Below are 19,538 nucleotides of genomic sequence, written 5' to 3'. Positions count from 1 at the left end.
CTGGGCACTTTCTAAAGGATCACCGTGGGGAAGCGATCTGGCCCATGCCGAGGGTCTGCTGCTCCATCAGGTGGACTGGGTAGGAGTTAGGGCCCCCATCATCCTCTGGGTCATTGTCCTTCTTGTTCTGGATCAGTGCATGGCGTGTTTTCGTCGTATAGGAGATCTGTGATTAGGAGAAAGGAGGAATGGGTTTCATCAGCTACGCCATTTGCTTTCCTCAACACCCATAATCCTTTGATTCTATTCTTTCTGACCCTAGACCTTTAGCTTCCTCCTTTCCCAAGATTCCATCCAAACCTTGGTCCTTATTCCAGCCCCAGATCCCATGCACTAAGTCCCAGACCTCACCTCTAATTCCCACCACTGTCCAGTTTTCCCTATCCTAATATCCCCTATTCTCACATCCCAGATTCTTTCTCCAACCTCCAATTTTTCCCTATTCTACATCCTTTTTTCTCAGCCTCAGACTTCTGTCCAGTGCCATTGTTCATGCCCCATGCATCATTGTCTTTCCCCATAGTCTTCACCACCACTACCCCTTCATTACCATCCCCCTTCCCACTACCATGCTTCTTTTTCTGAGCTAATTACTCCCTCTGGTTCAGATCTATAATCTCTTGTCAACTCCCTATCTCATGCATTTGTTCCCCTGTAGCATCCCTCTCCCTTACCAAAAAGATAAGGCCAAGGAACATCAGGAAGAGAATCACAGCCACCAGGACCACAATAACTATGGCCCATGCAGGAAACGAATCATTCTCTCTCGTTCCTCCAGCATGAAGACCTCTCTGTGAGCCATCTTTGTTCTGATATGGGTGGCTTTTGTTGCCTGGGGTCTCTGCCCTGGTAAAACTCAGCTCCATGTGAGATTTAGTGAGTGTAAAAGATGGCACCTCATAGGTAACATCAGTTTTATTTGGATCAGGAGAGGTATTAGTGACAGATTTGTCGTGTTTTGTAGATTTGGCTGAAGTTTGTGTAATCTTCTCATTGGCTGATGTGGTCTTCTCCCCATGGTCCTTGGATCCTTCTAGGGCTCTTGTGATCTTCCCATTGGCTAGGGTGGTCTTCTCCCCATGGTCCTTGGACCCTTCTAAGGCTCCTGTGGTCTTCTCCCCATGGTCCTTGGACCCTTCTAGGGCTCCTGTGGTCTTCTCCCCATGGTCCTTGGACCCTTCTGGAGCTCCTGTGGTCTTCCTCCAATGGTCCTTGGACCCTTCTGGGGCTCCGGTGGTCTTCCTATTAGCTAGGGTGGTCTTCTCCCCATGGTCCTTGGACCCTTCTAGGGATCCTGTGGTCTTCCCATTGGCTAGGGTGGTCTTCTCCCCATGGTCCTTGGATCCTTCTATGGCTCCTGTGGTCATTCCCCCATGGTCCTTGGACCCTTCTGCGGCTCCTGTGATCTTCCCATTGGCTAGGGTGGTCTTCTCCCCATGGTCCTTGGACCCTTCTAGGGCTCCTGTGGTCATTCCCCCATGGTCCTTGGACCCTTCCGGGGCTCCAGTGATCTTCCCATTGGCTAGGGTGGTCTTCTCCCCATGGTCCTTGGACCCTTCTAGGACTCCTGTGGTCTTCCCCCCATTGTCCTTGGACCCTTCTAGGGCTCCTGTGGTCTTCCCCCCATGGTCTTTGGAAACTTCTGGGGCTCCTGTGGTCTTCCCTCCATGGTCCTTGGAACCTTCTGGGGCTCCTGTGGTCTTCCCTCCATGGTCCTTGGAACCTTCTGGGGCTCTCGTGGTCCTCCTGTTGGACAGAGTGCTGTTCTGTCCGTGTTTCTTGGACTTTTCTTGGGTTGTTGTGGTCGTCTTATTGGTTGATTTAGTCTCTTCATGTTTTGTAGACTGTTCTGGAACTCCTGGGTTCTCCTTATAAGGCAATTTGCCCCGTTTTCCATCTTCCAGTGGGTTTTCTAGTGTTCTTGTGATATTTATATGAGCTAATGTGGTCCTATGTCTGTGTACTCTAAGTGTTGCTGGCATTAGTGTGGTCATTTTGATGACTGATGTGGTCCTGTTTATGTGTTCTGTAGTATGCATCACAGTCTTGCCTGAGGCAACTGTAGTTCTGGAACCAGCAACTATATTATGATCTTCAGCTCTTTTTGACCTTTCTGGGGTTCTTGTAGCCTCATGTGATACCTTTGTGGCTGTTTTGCTTTTGCCTGAGGACGATGTAGGTATTTTATTGCTCTCTGGACTGACCAAGTTGTGGACAGGACTTAGGGTCTTGTGTGAAATAGTGCTTTTAATTTTGATGTTTCCTGAAGGTGTTACAGTTTTATGTTGGTTTCCTGTACCTGTTTTGTTTGTGTTGGGCTTAGTGCAAGCTCTTTTGTTCTTGGTTGTTGGGATTGGAGATTTTGCACCAGACAGTCCTTTATGTGTGTTAGTAGAGTGAGTAGGATCAAGAGAGCCTCCATTCTGGACATTTGGGTCTTTTCCTTGATTGCTGCGGTTTTTTCCAGAAGTCGGAGGAACTTCATGATGACTTGTAGAGTTCGGGGAATTACGTATAGGTTTGTAAGTCGGCTGGAAATGCTGTGTACCATTGCAATGACGTTTTACCTTACGGGTTTCCGTAGAGTTACTGAGGTCTAGAGGGTTGTGGCCTGAATGAAGAGCAGTACGATCAGAGGGTGTACTATAAACAAGGCCTGAATTAGTAGCGAACAAATGATCCAATGCTGGGGAATCATGAGTTTCCTGAAATTCTTGAAATGTGACAGCACCTGTGAAGGAAGAGAAGCAAATAAGAAACTTCCATTAAGTTCTTCCTTGCTTCTCTGCCCACTTCTCTCTCTAAGGATCCCTTTATTACCCTAGATATATCTCCCCAGCCAATATCCTCAGAATACTGTAATATATAATCCCCACTCTCTCCTCTAGTCTCTGGACCTTTGTTCAGGCTGTGCCTCCAGCAAGAATGCCACCTTACCTCTTTTCCACCTCTCTCCTTCAGTTCTCAGTTTCAGACCTTTCTGGCTTTATGGCATCTTTCCAGATCCTTCCAAGCAGATAAGATCTAGCTTCATCTCAGTGCTCCAAAATTACTTGTTAATACCCTTTCCTGTTACCTTCAACTTGACATTACAGTTATTTGTGCGCCTGTCAACCTCTACCCCCTGCCCTGCCTATCAAATCATAAGATTCTGAGATCAGATATTGGCTGGCATTTTGCTCCACCAATGTCCCTTTAGAGTTTATATACTTATGGAATGGAGTTCCCTTTCCATGACAGAGCTGAGAGGAAAGGGAGCAAATATCAGAATCTCCATCTTTCCATAACATTCCAGCTCCATCCCAAGTGTAACTGTGTGAGAGACTGAGGTAGGATTTCTGGCAGAACTTCCCATAGGGATTAATAAGTAGATGCAGACAATGAATGAGAGAAAGGTAAGAAGAGGAATGGAAGGTGGGTAGAGGAGGGAGATGGGAAACTTTCATTTTGGTGTTAAAGTTTGGTCTGGTTGCAGAGAAGTAGATGAAATGACTCAATCCTTATGGTTCTCTACTGACTTCCCCCCACCCCTTCACACACCTAAAGCCACCTGGGACAGATGAAAGTCACCCTCCTGTAAGAAAAAGATATCTGGCTGGGGGTCCAGAGAGGAGTGAATGAGGCAGCTGAATTCTGAAAGGGACTGACCATGTTTAAGGACAGGGTGTGAGAGAAAAAAACCTCTATCAGTGAACAGATATGAACCTTAATTACATGGAAAAACAACCAATGGGGATAGAGGAGATGTCTCTGATACCTAGCTAAGAGATCTCGAAGAGTGAGAGAGAGAGTGTTGTTACATGACTGAGATTTCCAGTCTGTGTTAGCTCAAGGCGGCAACCAGAACCTGGACCCATTCCCAATCATAGAAAACCACAACCCCCGCCCCCCTCCATGCTGCCAACAAGAGTAGGGGGCTGGCGAACTCCTTGAAAGAAATATGGGTGGGAAAAGAAGAGGTAGGGGTATTAGGGGAGCCCAAGTCTCTGAAGGGTTTCGAGGTTAGGGAGAGAAAGGAGGGCTGAGTTTTGAGGCTCCATTGTGTTAGTTCGATTCTTTGGTTCCCTCAGCAGCAATCCCAATGATAGCTGCTGTTCATTGGCCACATTCTCTGGGCCAAGAGCTCAGGTGGTTGCCTCACAGACATTCACTTTCTGGGTTTTCGTCTAGGATGACTGATCTCACAGCTCCGCAGAAGTGCCTTAGAAGCTGTCAGCCTCCCTATCTTACAGCCAAGAAACTTGAGTTTCAAGTTTCACCCTGGAGGAATAGTGACTTGCACACCATCCCACAGCAGTAGCTATGGCCAACATTTTTTGCACACTTACTGTGAGACAGACAGGTCTTATGAATGAGGAATGTATAACTCATTGACTTCTCACAACAGCCCTTTGAAGTTGAGAACTATTCACTCTTTCTCCTTTTTATAGATGAGAAAACAAGGTTCAGAGAGGTTAAGTAATCTCCCCAAAGACACTACCCAAGTAAGAGGTTGAGCCAGAATTTGAACACAGATTCTGAGTTCCCAGGTCCAGGCTCCTACTGGTTAAGACTACATGACACAAACTATAGGTCAGCCCAGCCACTGGAAAAGGAGGAACACTGGCATTTATGGAACCCCTGAAGAATGCTGTCTCTACATTTATTTATTTAATCTTCACCACAAACCTGTGAGACAAGTATATGATCTTACTATTTTATAGGTAAGGAAAGGAAGTTCAAAGAGGTTAAATAATTGGCAAAGTCAGGCTTCTCACTATACCCCAGATGCTTTTATTTTTTTAATTTTTAAAGTTTTTTTAGAGAGAAAGTTGGGGGGCAGAGGGAGAGAGAGAATCTTGAAGCCAGCCCCACACCCAGCACGGAGCCTGACACGGCTCTGTCTCACCACCCTGCGATCATGACCTGAGCTGAAATCAAGAGTCAGATGCTTAACTGACCAAGACGGCCAGGAATCCCTGTCCCAGATGCTTTTAAATGGGATAAGGGATGAATAAACAGACACAGAATGAATAAATGAGCAGCAGCGGCGCGTGGCAGATTCCACTGGCCTTACAGAACCCGAGCACAGGATTAGAGCTCAGACTCCGTCCCTCACCAGCTTTGCATCCTTGCCTAGGTCACTTACATGTTCGGAAGCTCCACATCCCCAACTGTAAGTAACAATGACGTCCACTGCACCAGCTCGAGCATAGAAGGTTCTTCAAATTGTTTGTTGAATCCAAATTGTAGTCTTTGAAACAGTCTCATACTTTGCCCTGCTCCCCTGGCGGTAAGCGGAGCCTGAGCCTGTGGCCTGAGGCAGCTCCTGACCCACCTAGTCTGTGTACCTCTGAGGCCTGCCTTGACCACCTCTTCCTGGGCCACCTCCCCCCGCTGTGTTTTATCAACATGACCCTCATCATTCTCTAGTGCGTGATGAATACTTCCCACGATGGCGGGAGTTTTGTTTGTTTCATGCATTGCTAGGTCCCCAGTCTAGAGGAAGCGTGTTACACATATTTGTTGAATAGGTGATTGATAGAATATTTTAAGACTGATGAAAGCTCTTCGGAAACAGTGCCAACAACCTTTCCTCATGCACATTAAGTAAAAAAGCAAACATAACTGTGACCTCCAAAGGCTGGAAAACCAAAGGGTAATTTCTGCCACGTGAAATAATTGAGAACCTGAGATGTGTTTTTTTTTAAAGATTTTATTAATTTATTTGAGAGAGAGAGAGAGAAAGAGAGACCACAAGCAGAGGGAGCAGCAGAGGGAGAGAGAAAAGCAGCCCTCCCCTCCCCACCGAGCAGGGAGCCTGACATGGGGCTCAATCCCAGGACCCTGAGATCATGACCTGAGCCAAAGGCAGATGCTTCACCAACTGAACCACCCAGGTGCCCCGAGGCCCTGAGGTGTTAAAAGAAGTCCTGCAGCACACCAGTTCTGGGATGCTGGCTGTCATTTAACCCCAGGGGCCACATAATCAATAACTAGACTCAGATAACTAGGTCTTAGAATTCCAAACCAACATCACACAATTACGGAACCATCAGTTATAGAATCTGGAGTCAAAGCTCAAAGAATTCCTTGATTCTGAGTTCAGCCATGAGGCAAATCAGTGACTAACACCCCCCTCTCCCCCGCACTGACCATGAGATGTCCATCTCTTCTCCCTAGTAAATCTACCGTTGATAGCAGTTTCAGTTCCGTAGGAAGTGTTCAGCATGAGATATTCATTTCACTGACTACAGTAATGGCCTGAAAGTAACTTTTTCAGTCACTGATAGGCAGAGAGGAAAATCTGGCTTTGGCACGAGGCACTGGAGGTGGATGCCCAGCCTGGATTAAAGAATGAAAACAGATCCCACAACATCAAAACTTTGTGCAGTTCCAAAGGTCTGTTCAATCTGTTTCATTCTCTTGTTTGAAAAGAAGGTGGACGTCCTGCTGGGTGACTCATGATGTAGGGTCTCTGTCAGAGCAGCCTCACCCAAAAGAGCATATCTGGTGTTTCTTGGTGTCCTGCCCCTAGAAAATGGCTTACTCCGTTTGTGATAACGTGGGTAAATGCTTGAAATGTCTATAGAACACAGGCTCAGTATGTGACCTAAAACTCAGGGCAAAAATACTAAAGAGAAATACACTCAATGTTGCCTGGGTGGGTAACTGGGGAGTATTAGGAGAGATTTTATTTTTCTTTCTCATTTTTTCCATTTTCCAGTTTCTATAATGATATATTATTTCTGTCATATAAATTAAATCAAATAACATTTATTATAGGAAAACATCCTTTTAGATTCTCTCCAGGACCCTAGTCCCGCTTGTGCTCCCCTCAGAGATAATTTAATCTAGTTTCTGCACATCTGGTTCTATGGCTGCATGACACAGACTCCGGGTTTCTAGGATCCAGTTATCTGAGTCTGGGTGTTGACTAGTCCTGTGGATAAATGATGGGGGAGAAGGGCCAGAACTGTGGGCTAAAGGTCTTCACCCACCCCAGTCATCATTCTTCCCTCTCTACCCTGGCCTAACTCCCTGCTGGACATAGTCATGTGCCCAGCAGGACCCACATTCCAGCTCCAGCCCGACCCCATCCCAACCTTATGCCTGTCTCAGGCCCTCTCCACCTGTCATTCACTTGCTCTTCTCTGCAGGATCTGAGTGTCCACTGCCCTGGGCCTTCCCTCAGCCCTCCCCTCCATCCCGGCCAGTAAGTTCTAATGGCCATCTCCCCAGACAGCACACACAGAGCCCAGGGTGTCCTTCTTCTAGAATTTGGATCTCAAGTCTGCCCTGCACCTGTGTGTGTCCTAGAGCAATCTCCCTGAAAAGCGAATGTGTGCGGCGTTGATTCATGACTCTTGCCCTTCTGCTCTGTACCTACAGATTCCTCTTCCTGGGCAGCCGCACAAAGAAGGTGGTGGAGGGCAGCAGGTGGGATGGCAGCTGACAGGAAGGCGGAGAGAAGAGACTGGAGATTGGGAGGCTGACGGTGGCTCTGGTGCCTCTGTCCCCAGACCCCTGAGGTAAGCGGAAGGCCATCCCTGGGGCACAAACAGAACGCACGGCCGAGACCTAGCAGAGGCAGCTTGGAGATTCCTCAGCCCTGCCCCTACCACCCACCAGACACTTGGTCCCCTGCCCCATCCCTTCTGACCCCCGCGTGACCTGAGCTCAGGGAGGAGAAACTTCCCCCGCTATCACCCTCAGTCAGACGTTATTAGAAGGAGAAGCTTCTACCCGCCCTGCCCCGAACACTGTCTGGGGCATCCAGACTCACAGCTTTCTGGGCCCTGGTTTGCAATCATCGTCGTCGTTGCCGTGGATAACCCTAGCCCGCACAGAGAGAGGCTTCCTGAATCTGTGTGTGTGTGTCTGCCTTATGAAGACCCTCCTTCAAATCACCCAGGTCCCCTCCAGACTGCCCCTTTGGTTGGCCTCTCTACCCCCTGGGGTCAGCCACAGAACTTGCTTAACTAAGTGAACGAATTTGGTGATTTCCCTTTAACTTGTAAGTTCTGTTTTGCTCATTAAACTTTTCCATCTACGTTTTCTCACTGAAGCCCTGGGACGTTTCCCAACTATAACACGGGGGGGGGGGGGGACAAAAACACATATACCTTACCGAGTTGCTGTAAGGGTTAAATAAGTAAATGTGAAGTGCCTAGAACAATGCCAGCACATAGCAGGTGCTCGGTAAGCATCATCTGATGGCGTTGGCCAGGCGTGAGGAAGTCCAGACTCGTTAAATGGGCCACATAGCAGAGTAGAACCGAAGTCAGCACAGAACAGGGCTTTTGGGGGAGAAATGCACCCCATGCGTCCGGAGGGAAGCAGGCAGTGTGGAGCGTCAGAATCCCTGTTTGCTACCCTCTAGCTGCACGACTTTGGACAAGTCCCTTTACCTCTCTGGGTCACACTCTCCTCACTATAAAGTGGGATATTTTTAACCACTTCAGGGGATTTGAGGAGATAAAATGAGATGAAGAATTGTGAGCACCTGTGAGTTCCTTGCACATAGCGGATCTCCGCGAACGTTAGGTCCCCTCGCCTATGCCAGCCTGTACAGTGTCCTCATGTAAACTGGAAGAAGCCCGGCTCTGGGTGGCTATGTCTTGAGAAGCAAAGCACAGGCTGGATTTCATCTCCTACCTGCCGTTAGCCGGCAAACTTGAGCATGAATATCCTAGGCAATTTTTGCAACAACCTTGTGCCCACAGCCCTTCCCATCACACATTCGCCGTTCATTTCTTTGATTGGTCATTCAACCCCATAAGTGCTAAGAAACAATCCCTGTCTGTCTTCTGTCTCCCTGTGTTATGGTGACCCCTTAGCCTCCGAGGGCATCTTACCTGCCTCCCAAGAAGCTAGAAGGACGAGGAGGCAGCACTGGAGGCCAAAGGTGGAGCGGATGCAGTGGGCTGGCTGGGCCATGTCGGAGTCGGACAGCTGCCTGGGGCCATGGGCTGGGGTCCCCTCAGCTTATATGGGTCCATATTTGACGTCAGGGGGGCTGGGGCCCCTCAGGCCTAAACCTTAAGCAAATGGAACGGCTCCACCCCACAGTGGTACCTTGATAACAGGAGACCGCAGCTGCTGCGTCATGGGCCAGGCACCTGGGTGCCCGCCGAATGGGTGGGATCTGAGAAAAGGAACACAGAGGGGGTAGACTCCTGACCCAGCCCCAGCAGAGGGAGTGGGGACTGGGTGGCGGTGGCCTCCAGAGCTCTGGGGAGGTAGGGAACAAATGGCTGGACTCTAGAAGGACTCAGCTCTGAAGGGTGGAGCGGAGAGGGGGATGATTGGGTCCTCAGGTTCTGGGAAGAAATTCAAATTCTGGTTCTTCTCCAGTTTCACATTTGCCTTCCTGCCCCTCTCACGTCAGGCCTGCTTTCCACACCCCTTAGTCACACATGGTCACTCTTTTTGCCCTGGGTGGAGCCGTCCATGAGTATCAGGTGAAAGAGCAAAGAAGAGGAAAACCCTCACATGGCCCACTACTGCACAGACAGGTGCTTCCAGATGTTCAGAGATGACACAACAAGATGTGGAGACAGTGGGGCAGTGACAGAGACAAGTGACAAGACAGATACAGAGGCTCAGGACCTGACATCACAGACCTCACCAGGGATGCAGACAGGACACAGAGGCTGAGATTTATCTTCGGTGGGGATGCTTGGTAGACAGGGGCTCTGCCTTCAGCCCACCCCTCCCCTCCTCTCCCATATCAGCCCAGCGGCCATCTCTTTGCCTCCAAGCCCCCATCTACCCCTGTATAAAAATGCAGACATCTCATTTCTAGGATCTCCTGGAGTCTCTATCTTTCCTTTCTCCTGTTTCCTTGCCTAGAGCAAACATTAGTTCAGAAGATTGTCAAAATTCATTCACTGAACTCCCAAAGGACAGTGTCTGGGGCTGGAGTGGCAGTGGGGGTCAAACTACCGAAGTCGAGGAGAGAGAAAGCCATGAGTCCAGGTGTCCAAGTCACCACCTCGCTGTGACTCACTTGATTTGCTCAGAGTGGGTCTCCTCTCATGGAAAGTAAGCGCCCTGTAGGAGAGTCTTTGCCTTGACCTCTGCTGCTCCCATGTCACCTGAGACAGTGCCCGGAACACAGCAGTCAGTCAGCACTTACTACTCGGCTATATGGAGTGGGTGCCTGGACCACCCAGTGCCCTTCTGCGGGAAGTACCGTGGCAGAGGAAGTGGGGACGGTCAAGGTCTCAAGGACAAGAAGCCAGGGCCTCAGGGCAGTGGGGCTCATGGGAGGACCAGCGGACTGGACATGGGAATGTCTCGCATCTCTTGGTGTGGCTTGTCCCTAAGCCCGAGGCAGGGCTGGAATGAGTGAGAAGAGGAGGACAGGCCAACTGCTCATTAATGCAATTAATGGGAGATTGGTGAGTCTCCGTGGAGTCCGCCCAAAGACCGACTCGTCAGAGCTGGGCGGCCTGCCTCCCGGGCAGTGCGCCTGCAAGAGGGGGGACGAAGGCAGCAGCAGGTCCTCCACTGCGACTCCATCTGGACTCAGCGTGACTGACAACCCCCTTTTCTACTAGTCCCCAGCCTCACCCTTTCCCCGAAGGACCCAGGCCTCTAGGAAACTGGTTCTCAAAAGAAAGGGACAGTTTTACTCCCCCAACGAATACGTGGCAAAGTCTGGAGATAGTCCTGTCACAACTTGGAGGGTGTGCTGCTAGCATCTAGTGGATAGAGGCCAGAGATGCTGCTCCACGTAGCACGGAGTGCCTGGGACGGGCCCCCCAACAAAGGACGCTCCAGCCCAGTGTGTCAGTAGTGCTGAGATTGGCAGTCTCGGTTTGGCTGGGTGAATACACACCCTCCCTTTTCTTTCAGCCACAACTTGCCCCGGGGGATCCGTACATTTGGGTTAGAGGGACTGGGGGTTAGTAGAGGCTCAAGGTGATTTCTTAGTGTGAGTAGAGGCTGTTATGTCTGAGCTAGAGGCTGAGAGGCCGGTCACAAAACAACCTACCAGCTTCTAGTGTTTGAGCATTTATTGTGTACCGAAGAATGTCCCAAGCACCTTACTTTGTTCTAACCTATGAGATCAGCAACGTCAGCCTCATTTTTACTGGTGAGAATAAACAACCTCCAATTAGGGAAGTGACTTGCCCAAGGTCACACACCTGATACACAGGAGACCAGTTTCAACCAGTGCCTGCCCGATGGCAAGCCCGCGTGCCTTGACAAATATGCGGTGGCTAGGAGAAGAGTGGAGGGGTTAGTGCTTTATTTAGCAAGAATTGTGTCCTTCGTCCACTCAGAGTGGTCTAAGGGGGCATCACAGAGCAGGGCTCCTCGCCTGTGAGGAGAAATCGAGTGAGAGAATTGGGGGTCTCGGGAGGGCGAGGAGCCAGCCCAAAGGGGCTGCATATGAAAGGAGCTGTGAAGGGAGAATCACCCATCTGAACGTGGGAGGCCCAACGTGTCCTTAGCTAATGAGCTTCTCTGAGGAAGAGGGTGGGATGGGAAGAAAGGGTGAGGGGCAAAGGTTCCAACCGTCCAGGCCTAGATTCCATGAAGGCTGGAGGAGCCCTATAGACCATGAAGCTCTGGTCCTTCCTTCTGCAGATGAGAAAACTGCATCGGAGAAGTGAGGTGCCGGACGGCAGGCTGGTGGCAGGACCGGGACTGGAATCCTGGCCTCCCACTTGGTGACTGACCACGGACTTCCCCTTACAATGCTGGTGGAGGAGACCTGGATGGGCCAGTAGCCCCAGGAATCTACTGCAGGAAATGGCCCCAGCTAGCTGAATGGGAAGCTGAGTCTGGGAATGAGTCTATTTTGGAGAGGAAGAAGGAAGGCCCAAGGGGGAGGTATACTCAGCTACCCTGGCCCCGCCCCTTCACTTGACAGGGTAGCACTGGCTGCTGTCCTCCTGGTGGCAGCTGTAAGAGCTCACAGAACCATAATCACACCCACACTCATTTCCTTCTGGAACTGACAGGCCCGTGAGATGGAGGATGGATAGATTGGGTTAACTGAGGGCCCCGGGAACCTTCTGTCCAGCCCTCAACTCTCCCCATGGACTGCTGCCTCTTTTTGACAACTCAGATTCTCAGCATTCCTTTTCAAGCAGAACAATAATGATCAATAAGACTAATTTATTGAGCACTTACTAATGCCAAGCACCTAAGTCCTTTGTATGTGTAGCTCGCTTCATTCTCCAGCAGCCCTTTGAAATGGATGTTATCATTCTCATTTTATCCAGCATTCATTTATCAAATGAGGGCTACACCTCGTCTATAAAATGAAGGGTAATAACATTACCTATATCATAGGTACACGGGTATGTATGTACATATAGCCCCTGGCATATAATAAATGCTATTTAAGTATCAGTAATTATTATTGAGAAATCTGGAGCACAGAGAGGTTATGTAACTTGTACAAGGTCACACAGCTATAATGGTAGAGCTAGAATTCAACACCCAGGGTAACGTGATCCACAGAGCAGACAGCTCTTCACTACCTAGAGCTGAATTGAGTGTCTTCCTGGGCTGGTCAGCCTCCAGCCCTCCCCAGCCTCTCTTCCAGTTGCCCCAAGTCCCCAGCCCTGCCTGGTCAGTGTTTCAGCCACCTAGACAAGGTTTCCTTTTCCCCCTCACCTCTCCCTAAGAGTGGCAGGCTGTCATCCTCCTCTCTGAAGCCCCTGTTCTTCTCAGAGTCCTGGAATGCTGGGTCCCAGCCCCACTGGCCTTGGGGACCCACATATTTGGGCCACAGCTTCACTCACTTTCTTGATAGCATACAGTAGGCTGACCACTGCTGCCACCACAGTGACAGTGATCAGCACGATGGCCCAGTCCCAGACAGAGGTCTTCTCCTGAGGCTTTGGGCCTGAGAAGCAGAGAGGAACAGTGATCAAGGCAGGTGGGACCCCAACCCCTAGCTCCCCACTGCCCTCCATGGCTTTCTATCTTTCCTTCTGTGACTCTGATGTCTGTGCAGCTCGAAGACCACACCACTCTGTGGAGTTCTCTCCTATCATCTTGAGAACAGAATCTCAATGGAGGGGGTTTTTTAAGGGCTTTCATCCAAGCCACAGCCACCTCTTCCCAACACCTATGGACATATGTCTGTCGGTCTCTAAATTCCTCGCCGACATACACATCTATCTGTCTTTCTGAACCTTCCTCCAGTAGCTCCGGCTCTGTTGTCTATGTCTCTCTCAGTCTGCATTGTGTCTGCTATGAGGATGCCCAGGCAGGCCTCTCTCCTTCCTCTGAACCCCAGTCCTTCCCACCACCCTGGCCTGATGCTAGTTATCAAGGGGAGCTAGAGCCTGTTGTCCTGTCTTCCCTCCCCTCATTTCCTGCCCTCAGCTACCTGGGGAGGCTGCCCATGCCTCCCCTGCTGGGAATGGAGAGGGAAGAAGGAGGAAACGGAGGGAGGAGGGGGAACAGGATCCTTGGAAGGGATGCTTCTTGCACCAGAAAGACAGATCACTATGAGGAAGGAAGTTGGAAACTTTTTAAGGAAACAGTCAGGTAACAGACTTCTGACTGTTGGGGTGACCAGGAGCTCGAGGGAGCACCAAAACCCTTTTAAGAATATTCTTAAATTATTATTCTAATATTCCACTATTCTTGGTGGACATCCTCAGACATACTCAAAACCCAGTTGAAAGCAGGCACTAATGCCTGTTCCTACATTCCTCTCCAAGAGCCAGGGCTGACTCCCAAAGAATAAGAGAGAATGGGCCCAACGAACATCTTACTGGTAAATGACCCAATGCAAACAAGAGCACTTCATTGGTCCGGAGGCTAAGCTCAGGGCATGTGGTGGCCGCGCTAGCCATTACGGGAGTGGGAACGCCTGAGACGGCCATGCGGGGTGTGGAAGGCCAGGCATGGTGGGAGCAGTTTCAGGGGCTGCTGTGAGGGAGACAGAGCCTAGAAGGGCAGAGGGAGAAAATGGCCAGAAGAGACCAAAGTGAGAGCAGAAGCAGAAATTACATCCCGTGTACCCTCAGTCAAAACCCTAGCAAGTTGTTGGTATAAGTTGGTGAACTGACTCTATGAAAATGAAGACTGAGAATGTCCAAGAAATCTTAAGGCAAACAAAAGAAGAAGACTTATCCTACCAGGTCTTGAAACTCGGTACAAAACTGCGGCCATTAAGTACTGTGGCGCTGACATAAGATAGGCACAGAAGAACGGAATAGAGTCCAGAAAGAGACTCCCACATATATGCTCACTTGACCTTTGATAAAGGTCCCCACACAATTCAATGGTGGGCAGAGAGGGAGGGTCTTTGAAATAAATGGCTCTGGGACAACTGGTTATGCATAAAGGCAAAAAATGAACCGACCTCTACCTTACTCCATACACAGAAATGAATCGAAGATAGGACATGGGCTTAATAAATAATAAAGCTTCCAGAAGAACATATAGGAGAATATTTTTTGACTTTGACGTAGGCAAAATAAAGTCTTCGGCAGGATACAAAAGACACTAGCTACAAGAGAAAAATTTTGTAAATTGAAAAGCAGAAGGGGGGGCTTTTTATAGCCACCAAGGCCAGGGCACCGCTTCAGTGAGCTTCTGGGGAACTGTTGACTGACACGTGGCCAAGCACGGGAAGCCCCCACCCTGAGCCACAGGCCAAGCTGAAGAGCCCTTAGGAGACGGATTGAGCAACAGAAATATCACCTGGCGACACCGAGACTGTTACTGCGGTGCTCCCAGAAATGGTCGTAGCTGAAGTCTGAGGACTACTGGGAAAACCCCCGAAAGTTGAAGAACCTGTTGAGAAACTCACAAAGACGGTGCAGAGACCGTCAGAGATCTCCCCAAAGACGGCGGGGAGACTGGCACTGATCTCCCCAGAGATGGTGCAGAGACCGGCAGAGATCTCCCCAGAGACGGCGGGGAGACTGGTACTGATCTCACCAGAGATGGTGCAGAGACCAGCAGAGATCTCCCCAGAGATGGTGCAGAGACCGTCAGAGATCTCCCCAGAGACAGCGGGGAGACCGTCAGAGATCTCCCCAGAGATGGTGCAGAGACTGGCAGAGATCTCCCCAGAGATGGTGCAGAGACTGGCAGAGATCTCCCCAGAGACGGTGGGGAGACTGGCACTGATCTCCCCAGAGATAGTGCAGAGACCAGCAGAGATCTCCCCAGAGATGGTGCAGAGACCATCAGAGATCTCCCCAGAGAGAGCGGGGAGACCATCAGAGATCTCCCCAGAGATGGTGCAGAGACCGGCAGAGATCTCCCCAGAGACGGCGGGGAGACCGTCAGAGATCTCCCCAGGGACGGCGGGGAGACTGGCAGAGGTATCTCGAGAGCTTAAGGGACTCTCAGAAGTAGTCAGGATGCCTCCAGATACTGTGTTTCCCCATAAGCTCAGCTGAGCTGTTGGAAAAAGAAGAAAAATGAAGTGATGGGGTTAGAAGCGTTGGCCGTGTCCCTGGGTCCAGAGCCCACATCTTCACCCCAACACCCCTCTTCCGAGGTTGGTGTTCCTGCACCCACAGGAACAGCACCAGTGAAGCATCCATGGTGCCTGTTGGTGTGTGTCTTTCCAGATCCATCTCCCCAGCTCTTTAAAGGCTCTGAGGCTGGGGGCGCCTGGGTGGCACAGCGGTTAAGCGTCTGCCTTCCGCTCAGGGCGTGATCCCGGCGTTATGGGATCGAGCCCCACATCAGGCTCCTCTGCTATGAGCCTGCTTCTTCCTCTCCCACTCCCCCTGCTTGTGCTCCCTCTCTCGCTGGCGGTCTCTATCTCTGTCGAATAAATAAATAAAATCTTTAAAAAAAAAAAAAAAGGCTCTGAGGCTGATTATAAGTTTCAGGAGATCCAGGTGTGTTGGGGCCTCCATCAACTCCAGGATCTCCATCCCCAGGGAGAGGTCACCAAGGTGTCCCTGGGGGATTAACCTATCCCAGCCTGATCCTGGGAAACACTGGGTGAGAGGGAGAGTGAGTGAGAGAGGCTGAGGACTCCCCTACCTGGCCCTCAGGCTCTTCCCAGACTTGGGACCAATCTCCCATGCACAAGTCAATCTCCAGCCCAGACCTTCCTCAAAGGGAGGGTGTCCTATCCCAGAGTCCTCTTGCTCCTAGAAGTACAACCATTGGGGGTGAGGATACATGGGTCCCTTGAGGAAGCAGAATTTGGGAGCTGGATGGAGGTGGAGCACGTCAAGGCCTGGGGTCTGCATCTGACCTTTGGGAGGCCTCAGGGCAGGGTAAACACCTGAGCCGTCTCTCACGGAGCTGGCTGTGGCCAACAAAGCCTTCCATTCTTTTGGCAGAGAAGGGGCAAGGGGAGAAGAGGGGCACCAGGGAAGACGTGAATTGTTCTGGAACAGTGTAATGCAGAAGTTCAGAACCTAACTCTGGAGCCAGACAGCACTGAGTCCACTACCCCCACCCTGTGCAAGCTCAGGCAAGTCATGTGACCTAAGCCTTCGTTTCTTCACCCCTAAAATGGAGTGATCTAGTACTTACTTCAAAGGGTTGTTCCAAGCATTAAAGGGAATAATAGTTCTAATGTTCCTAGCAAACAGCAGCGTCAGCCATGACTATATAGAAAGAGTTGGGGGCACCAGGTGGGAAAGACATAAGGGTGCCCCCACTCTCCTCTTAAGAAGACTCAGATACCCCAAAGCATCTCTCTGTGTTCCTGCTTTCTACCCCCTGCTCACACCCCCGGTGGCTGCTGATCTTTCTGTGCATTTATTCTTTCCATTCTTGTCTGCCTCCTCTCCTGTGCAAGTCTGGGAGTCCTTGAGTGCCTCACTTTATTTTTAGGGCGTAGACTGTGTCTCCATTCATCTCTCCATTTCCTCGCTTTTGCCTTTGGCTTCTCTCCTTGAGTCTGCCCGGTGGTCTCACTGCTTCCATCCCCCTCTGCCCCCACTGGTGTTCTGAGGGGGGAGGGCGATAACACACGGGCGTGCAAATAGGAGACGGAGGCATGTGCTTTTGTGTGTCTGGGGCTTTATGTGACCAGTGTGTCAATCTGTTGAGCTTGTCCCTGTGTCTGGCATGAGGGACGGGCTCTAATCTCTCTGCTACTGACCTACCGTGTGACCTTAGTGCATCACATGCCCTCTCTGGGCCTTGGTTTCCTAATGTGTAATGAAAAATGATAAACTAGATGGGCTCCAAACTCCCTCTCCATATCTGTCCTTGTTTTCGTCATCCGGGGTACCTGTGTATACAGCTGTTGATGGGGAGGGTGAGTGTGCATAAGGCAGGGGATGGGAGGATATTTGATGAAACCTGTGTCTCCACCTGAGTAGATAGGATGTTTTAGAACAACTAAAACAAAACATTCAAAGATAAAATTTCCCCCTTACTCAGATTTCTCACCATAAAGCCACTGTGCCTGGGGGAGCAGGACACCTGGGTTTGGAAAGAAAGTTGGTCTAATCTACCCCTCCCTTTTGGGCCTACATTCCTGAGCCCTTTGGTGGCATGAATGATGGAAATTAATTGCAGTTAATAATTAATCCCTAAAGAGCAAGGGGAGGCCCAGGCTTGGGTGGGGCCCAGACACCTACAGGAGGGACACCTCCTTAACTTCCCTCTCTGTAGGACTGAGCACCCTCCCCCTCAAGTCTCCAGATACAGGGGAGAGGGTGCACAGGACTAAGGAAAGGGAACCACCTCCTATTTTCCCCAACAGCCCAGTGAGTGGTCCTCTCCTGGGTCCTCAAAGCCTTATTGGGAAAACTGGAAAATCCAGTTACCCAGCTTTCCTCTCCCATTTTCCCCCAAGCACCTGGGCTTAAGGACTGAGTGGAGGGTAGAAAGGCAGGCTTGCTAAGGAGAGGCCAGCCAGAGCTTTAGACATCTCTTCTGTCCATCAGGGAAACAAGAAGCAAGGTGGTCACAATGAGGACCAAGGTGCCCTTCTTCCTCTTCCTGACTCTCCTGAGCAGCTCACAGGGAACAGGTAAGGGCCGGAGGGCTTGGCGCCTGGTGCTCAGGGCAGGCAGAGGCCAAAGAGGGGAGTGAAAGGGACAGAGCCAGTCCTGAGCTCTCAGTCTGGGGCCGAAGCCCTGCATCGATAGGGTCTGGGAGGACATTGTCAGGGCAGAGGAACTGGGAGGGAGGGGTGCTGGGGAGGGGGTACCTGTGTCTGAGGGAATATGGCCCTAATTACTGGGCCCTAAGCTCTGTTTTTGGATCCCCAGGGCCAGGAATGACTTTGCAGCTGAAGCTGAAGGATTCCTTTCTAGCAAATTTCTCCTATGATTCCAACTTCCTGGAATTGCTCGAGAAGGTAGTTCTCTGGGAGGGGAAGAAGGGCTGCGTGACCTCGAAGTGTGTTCCTGACTCAGTGTGAGGTCTGGTCATCTCCAAGGGATGAGTGAGAGCCATCTGACACCCTTCTAACCCTCTCTCTCCCCAGCTCTGCCTCCTCCTCCACCTCCCGCCAGGGACCAACGTCACCCTCCATCATGCGGGACCCCCGCTGCATGTCATCTGCAAAGTCTGAGAACACTTGAAACCTGTGTCCCCGCCTTGGCCCACCGGGGCACAAGAGGGACGCCCAACCCTGCTGAGTGGTGGTAGATGTGCTGAATTCAATGACTTGTCTTTGTGGGTTCATGAGCAGAAGGCCAGCAGGAAAACGGAATTGGACACCAAAGTCTCTGACTCTCTCTCTTATTAAGCAGAGGGATTCTGGGATGGACACCCTCTCCTTCAACACCAGTGTGAAAGGCCTAGAAAGAATCTGGGGCATTAACTGTCTGGGGACACACGCACCACACTCCCGCACGCATGTGCGTGAACATAACACTTCAAGCTGAGATCTTCATAACGCCTGGGAATAAAGCAAAGAAGCCTGTATGAATTCTCACTTTGTTCCAGGCTCAATGCTTTCCTATTTTGATGCTTGCAGCAATTTTGAATGTAGCATAATAGGTGTCATTATCCAATTTTACAGTTGAGGACTGAGGCTTACCGAGAGTAAGTCACTCATTCGAGGTCCATTAGCAGCAGACAGGTCCAACACCAGACAAATGCCTTGACTTAAGCAAGATTTTCATTTCGTCTCTCTTTGCTTCAGCTTTGGGGCTGGGAGCGCAGGAGCCCAGAGAGAAATGTGGACAGAACAGTCTCCAGACGTGGGCCCCTGACCCAGGGCCCCACACAGGTCAGGTAGGGTAGGAGGTGGCGGAGGGAGGCAGCCCCGGTGGGAGAGGAGAGGTTCCACCTGTGAAGGGATGGCCAGCCTGGCGAGGAGGGCGGGTGGGAAGGAGGAGGGGGAGCAGAGCTTGTACTGGCTATGAGAATATTCAGTCCCACAGGCCCGCACTTGCGTCCAAGGTAGATTTCTTATCTTCTTGGTGCCTCCATTTCTTCATCTGCAACATGGGGTGATTGACAGTTCCAGCTGCTTGGCCTCTTGTGAGGGTCGTGTGGAGCAACTACCTACGGCACGTGCCAGATTAGTGGGAACGTGCAGTAGGGTTGGTTAAGGTGGAACCCTGGTCCCAATGTGTAAGTCCTAGTCCCTTCAGTGGTCCAGGGCCCTCCTTCTCCTGATATTCTTGAGGCAG

General features: G+C 50.6%; 2 protein-coding genes across 2 annotated transcripts; one reads left to right on the top strand and one right to left on the bottom strand.

Moving 5' to 3' along the window:
* Positions 1-19: 19 nt before the first annotated feature.
* On the bottom strand, positions 20-1,994 carry MUCL3 (mucin like 3). Its single transcript, XM_019809543.2, has 2 exons — positions 675-1,994; positions 20-166 (listed from the first exon to the last, which is right to left on the bottom strand). Exons 1-2 carry the CDS (start codon positions 1,992-1,994, stop codon positions 20-22), a joined length of 1,467 nt encoding a protein of 488 aa, XP_019665102.2.
* Positions 1,995-6,096: 4,102 nt separating this feature from the next.
* On the top strand, positions 6,097-19,135 carry SFTA2 (surfactant associated 2). Its single transcript, XM_002928845.4, has 5 exons — positions 6,097-6,381; positions 7,372-7,511; positions 17,838-17,923; positions 18,165-18,253; positions 18,383-19,135. Exons 1-5 carry the CDS (start codon positions 6,337-6,339, stop codon positions 18,467-18,469), a joined length of 447 nt encoding a protein of 148 aa, XP_002928891.2. The 5' UTR covers positions 6,097-6,336; the 3' UTR covers positions 18,470-19,135.
* Positions 19,136-19,538: the final 403 nt, after the last annotated feature.

This window comes from Ailuropoda melanoleuca, chromosome 5 (assembly GCF_002007445.2).
Source record: "Ailuropoda melanoleuca isolate Jingjing chromosome 5, ASM200744v2, whole genome shotgun sequence".
NCBI classification, from domain to species: Eukaryota; Metazoa; Chordata; class Mammalia; order Carnivora; family Ursidae; genus Ailuropoda; species Ailuropoda melanoleuca.
This window is presented reverse-complemented; position numbering and strand designations above follow the sequence as displayed.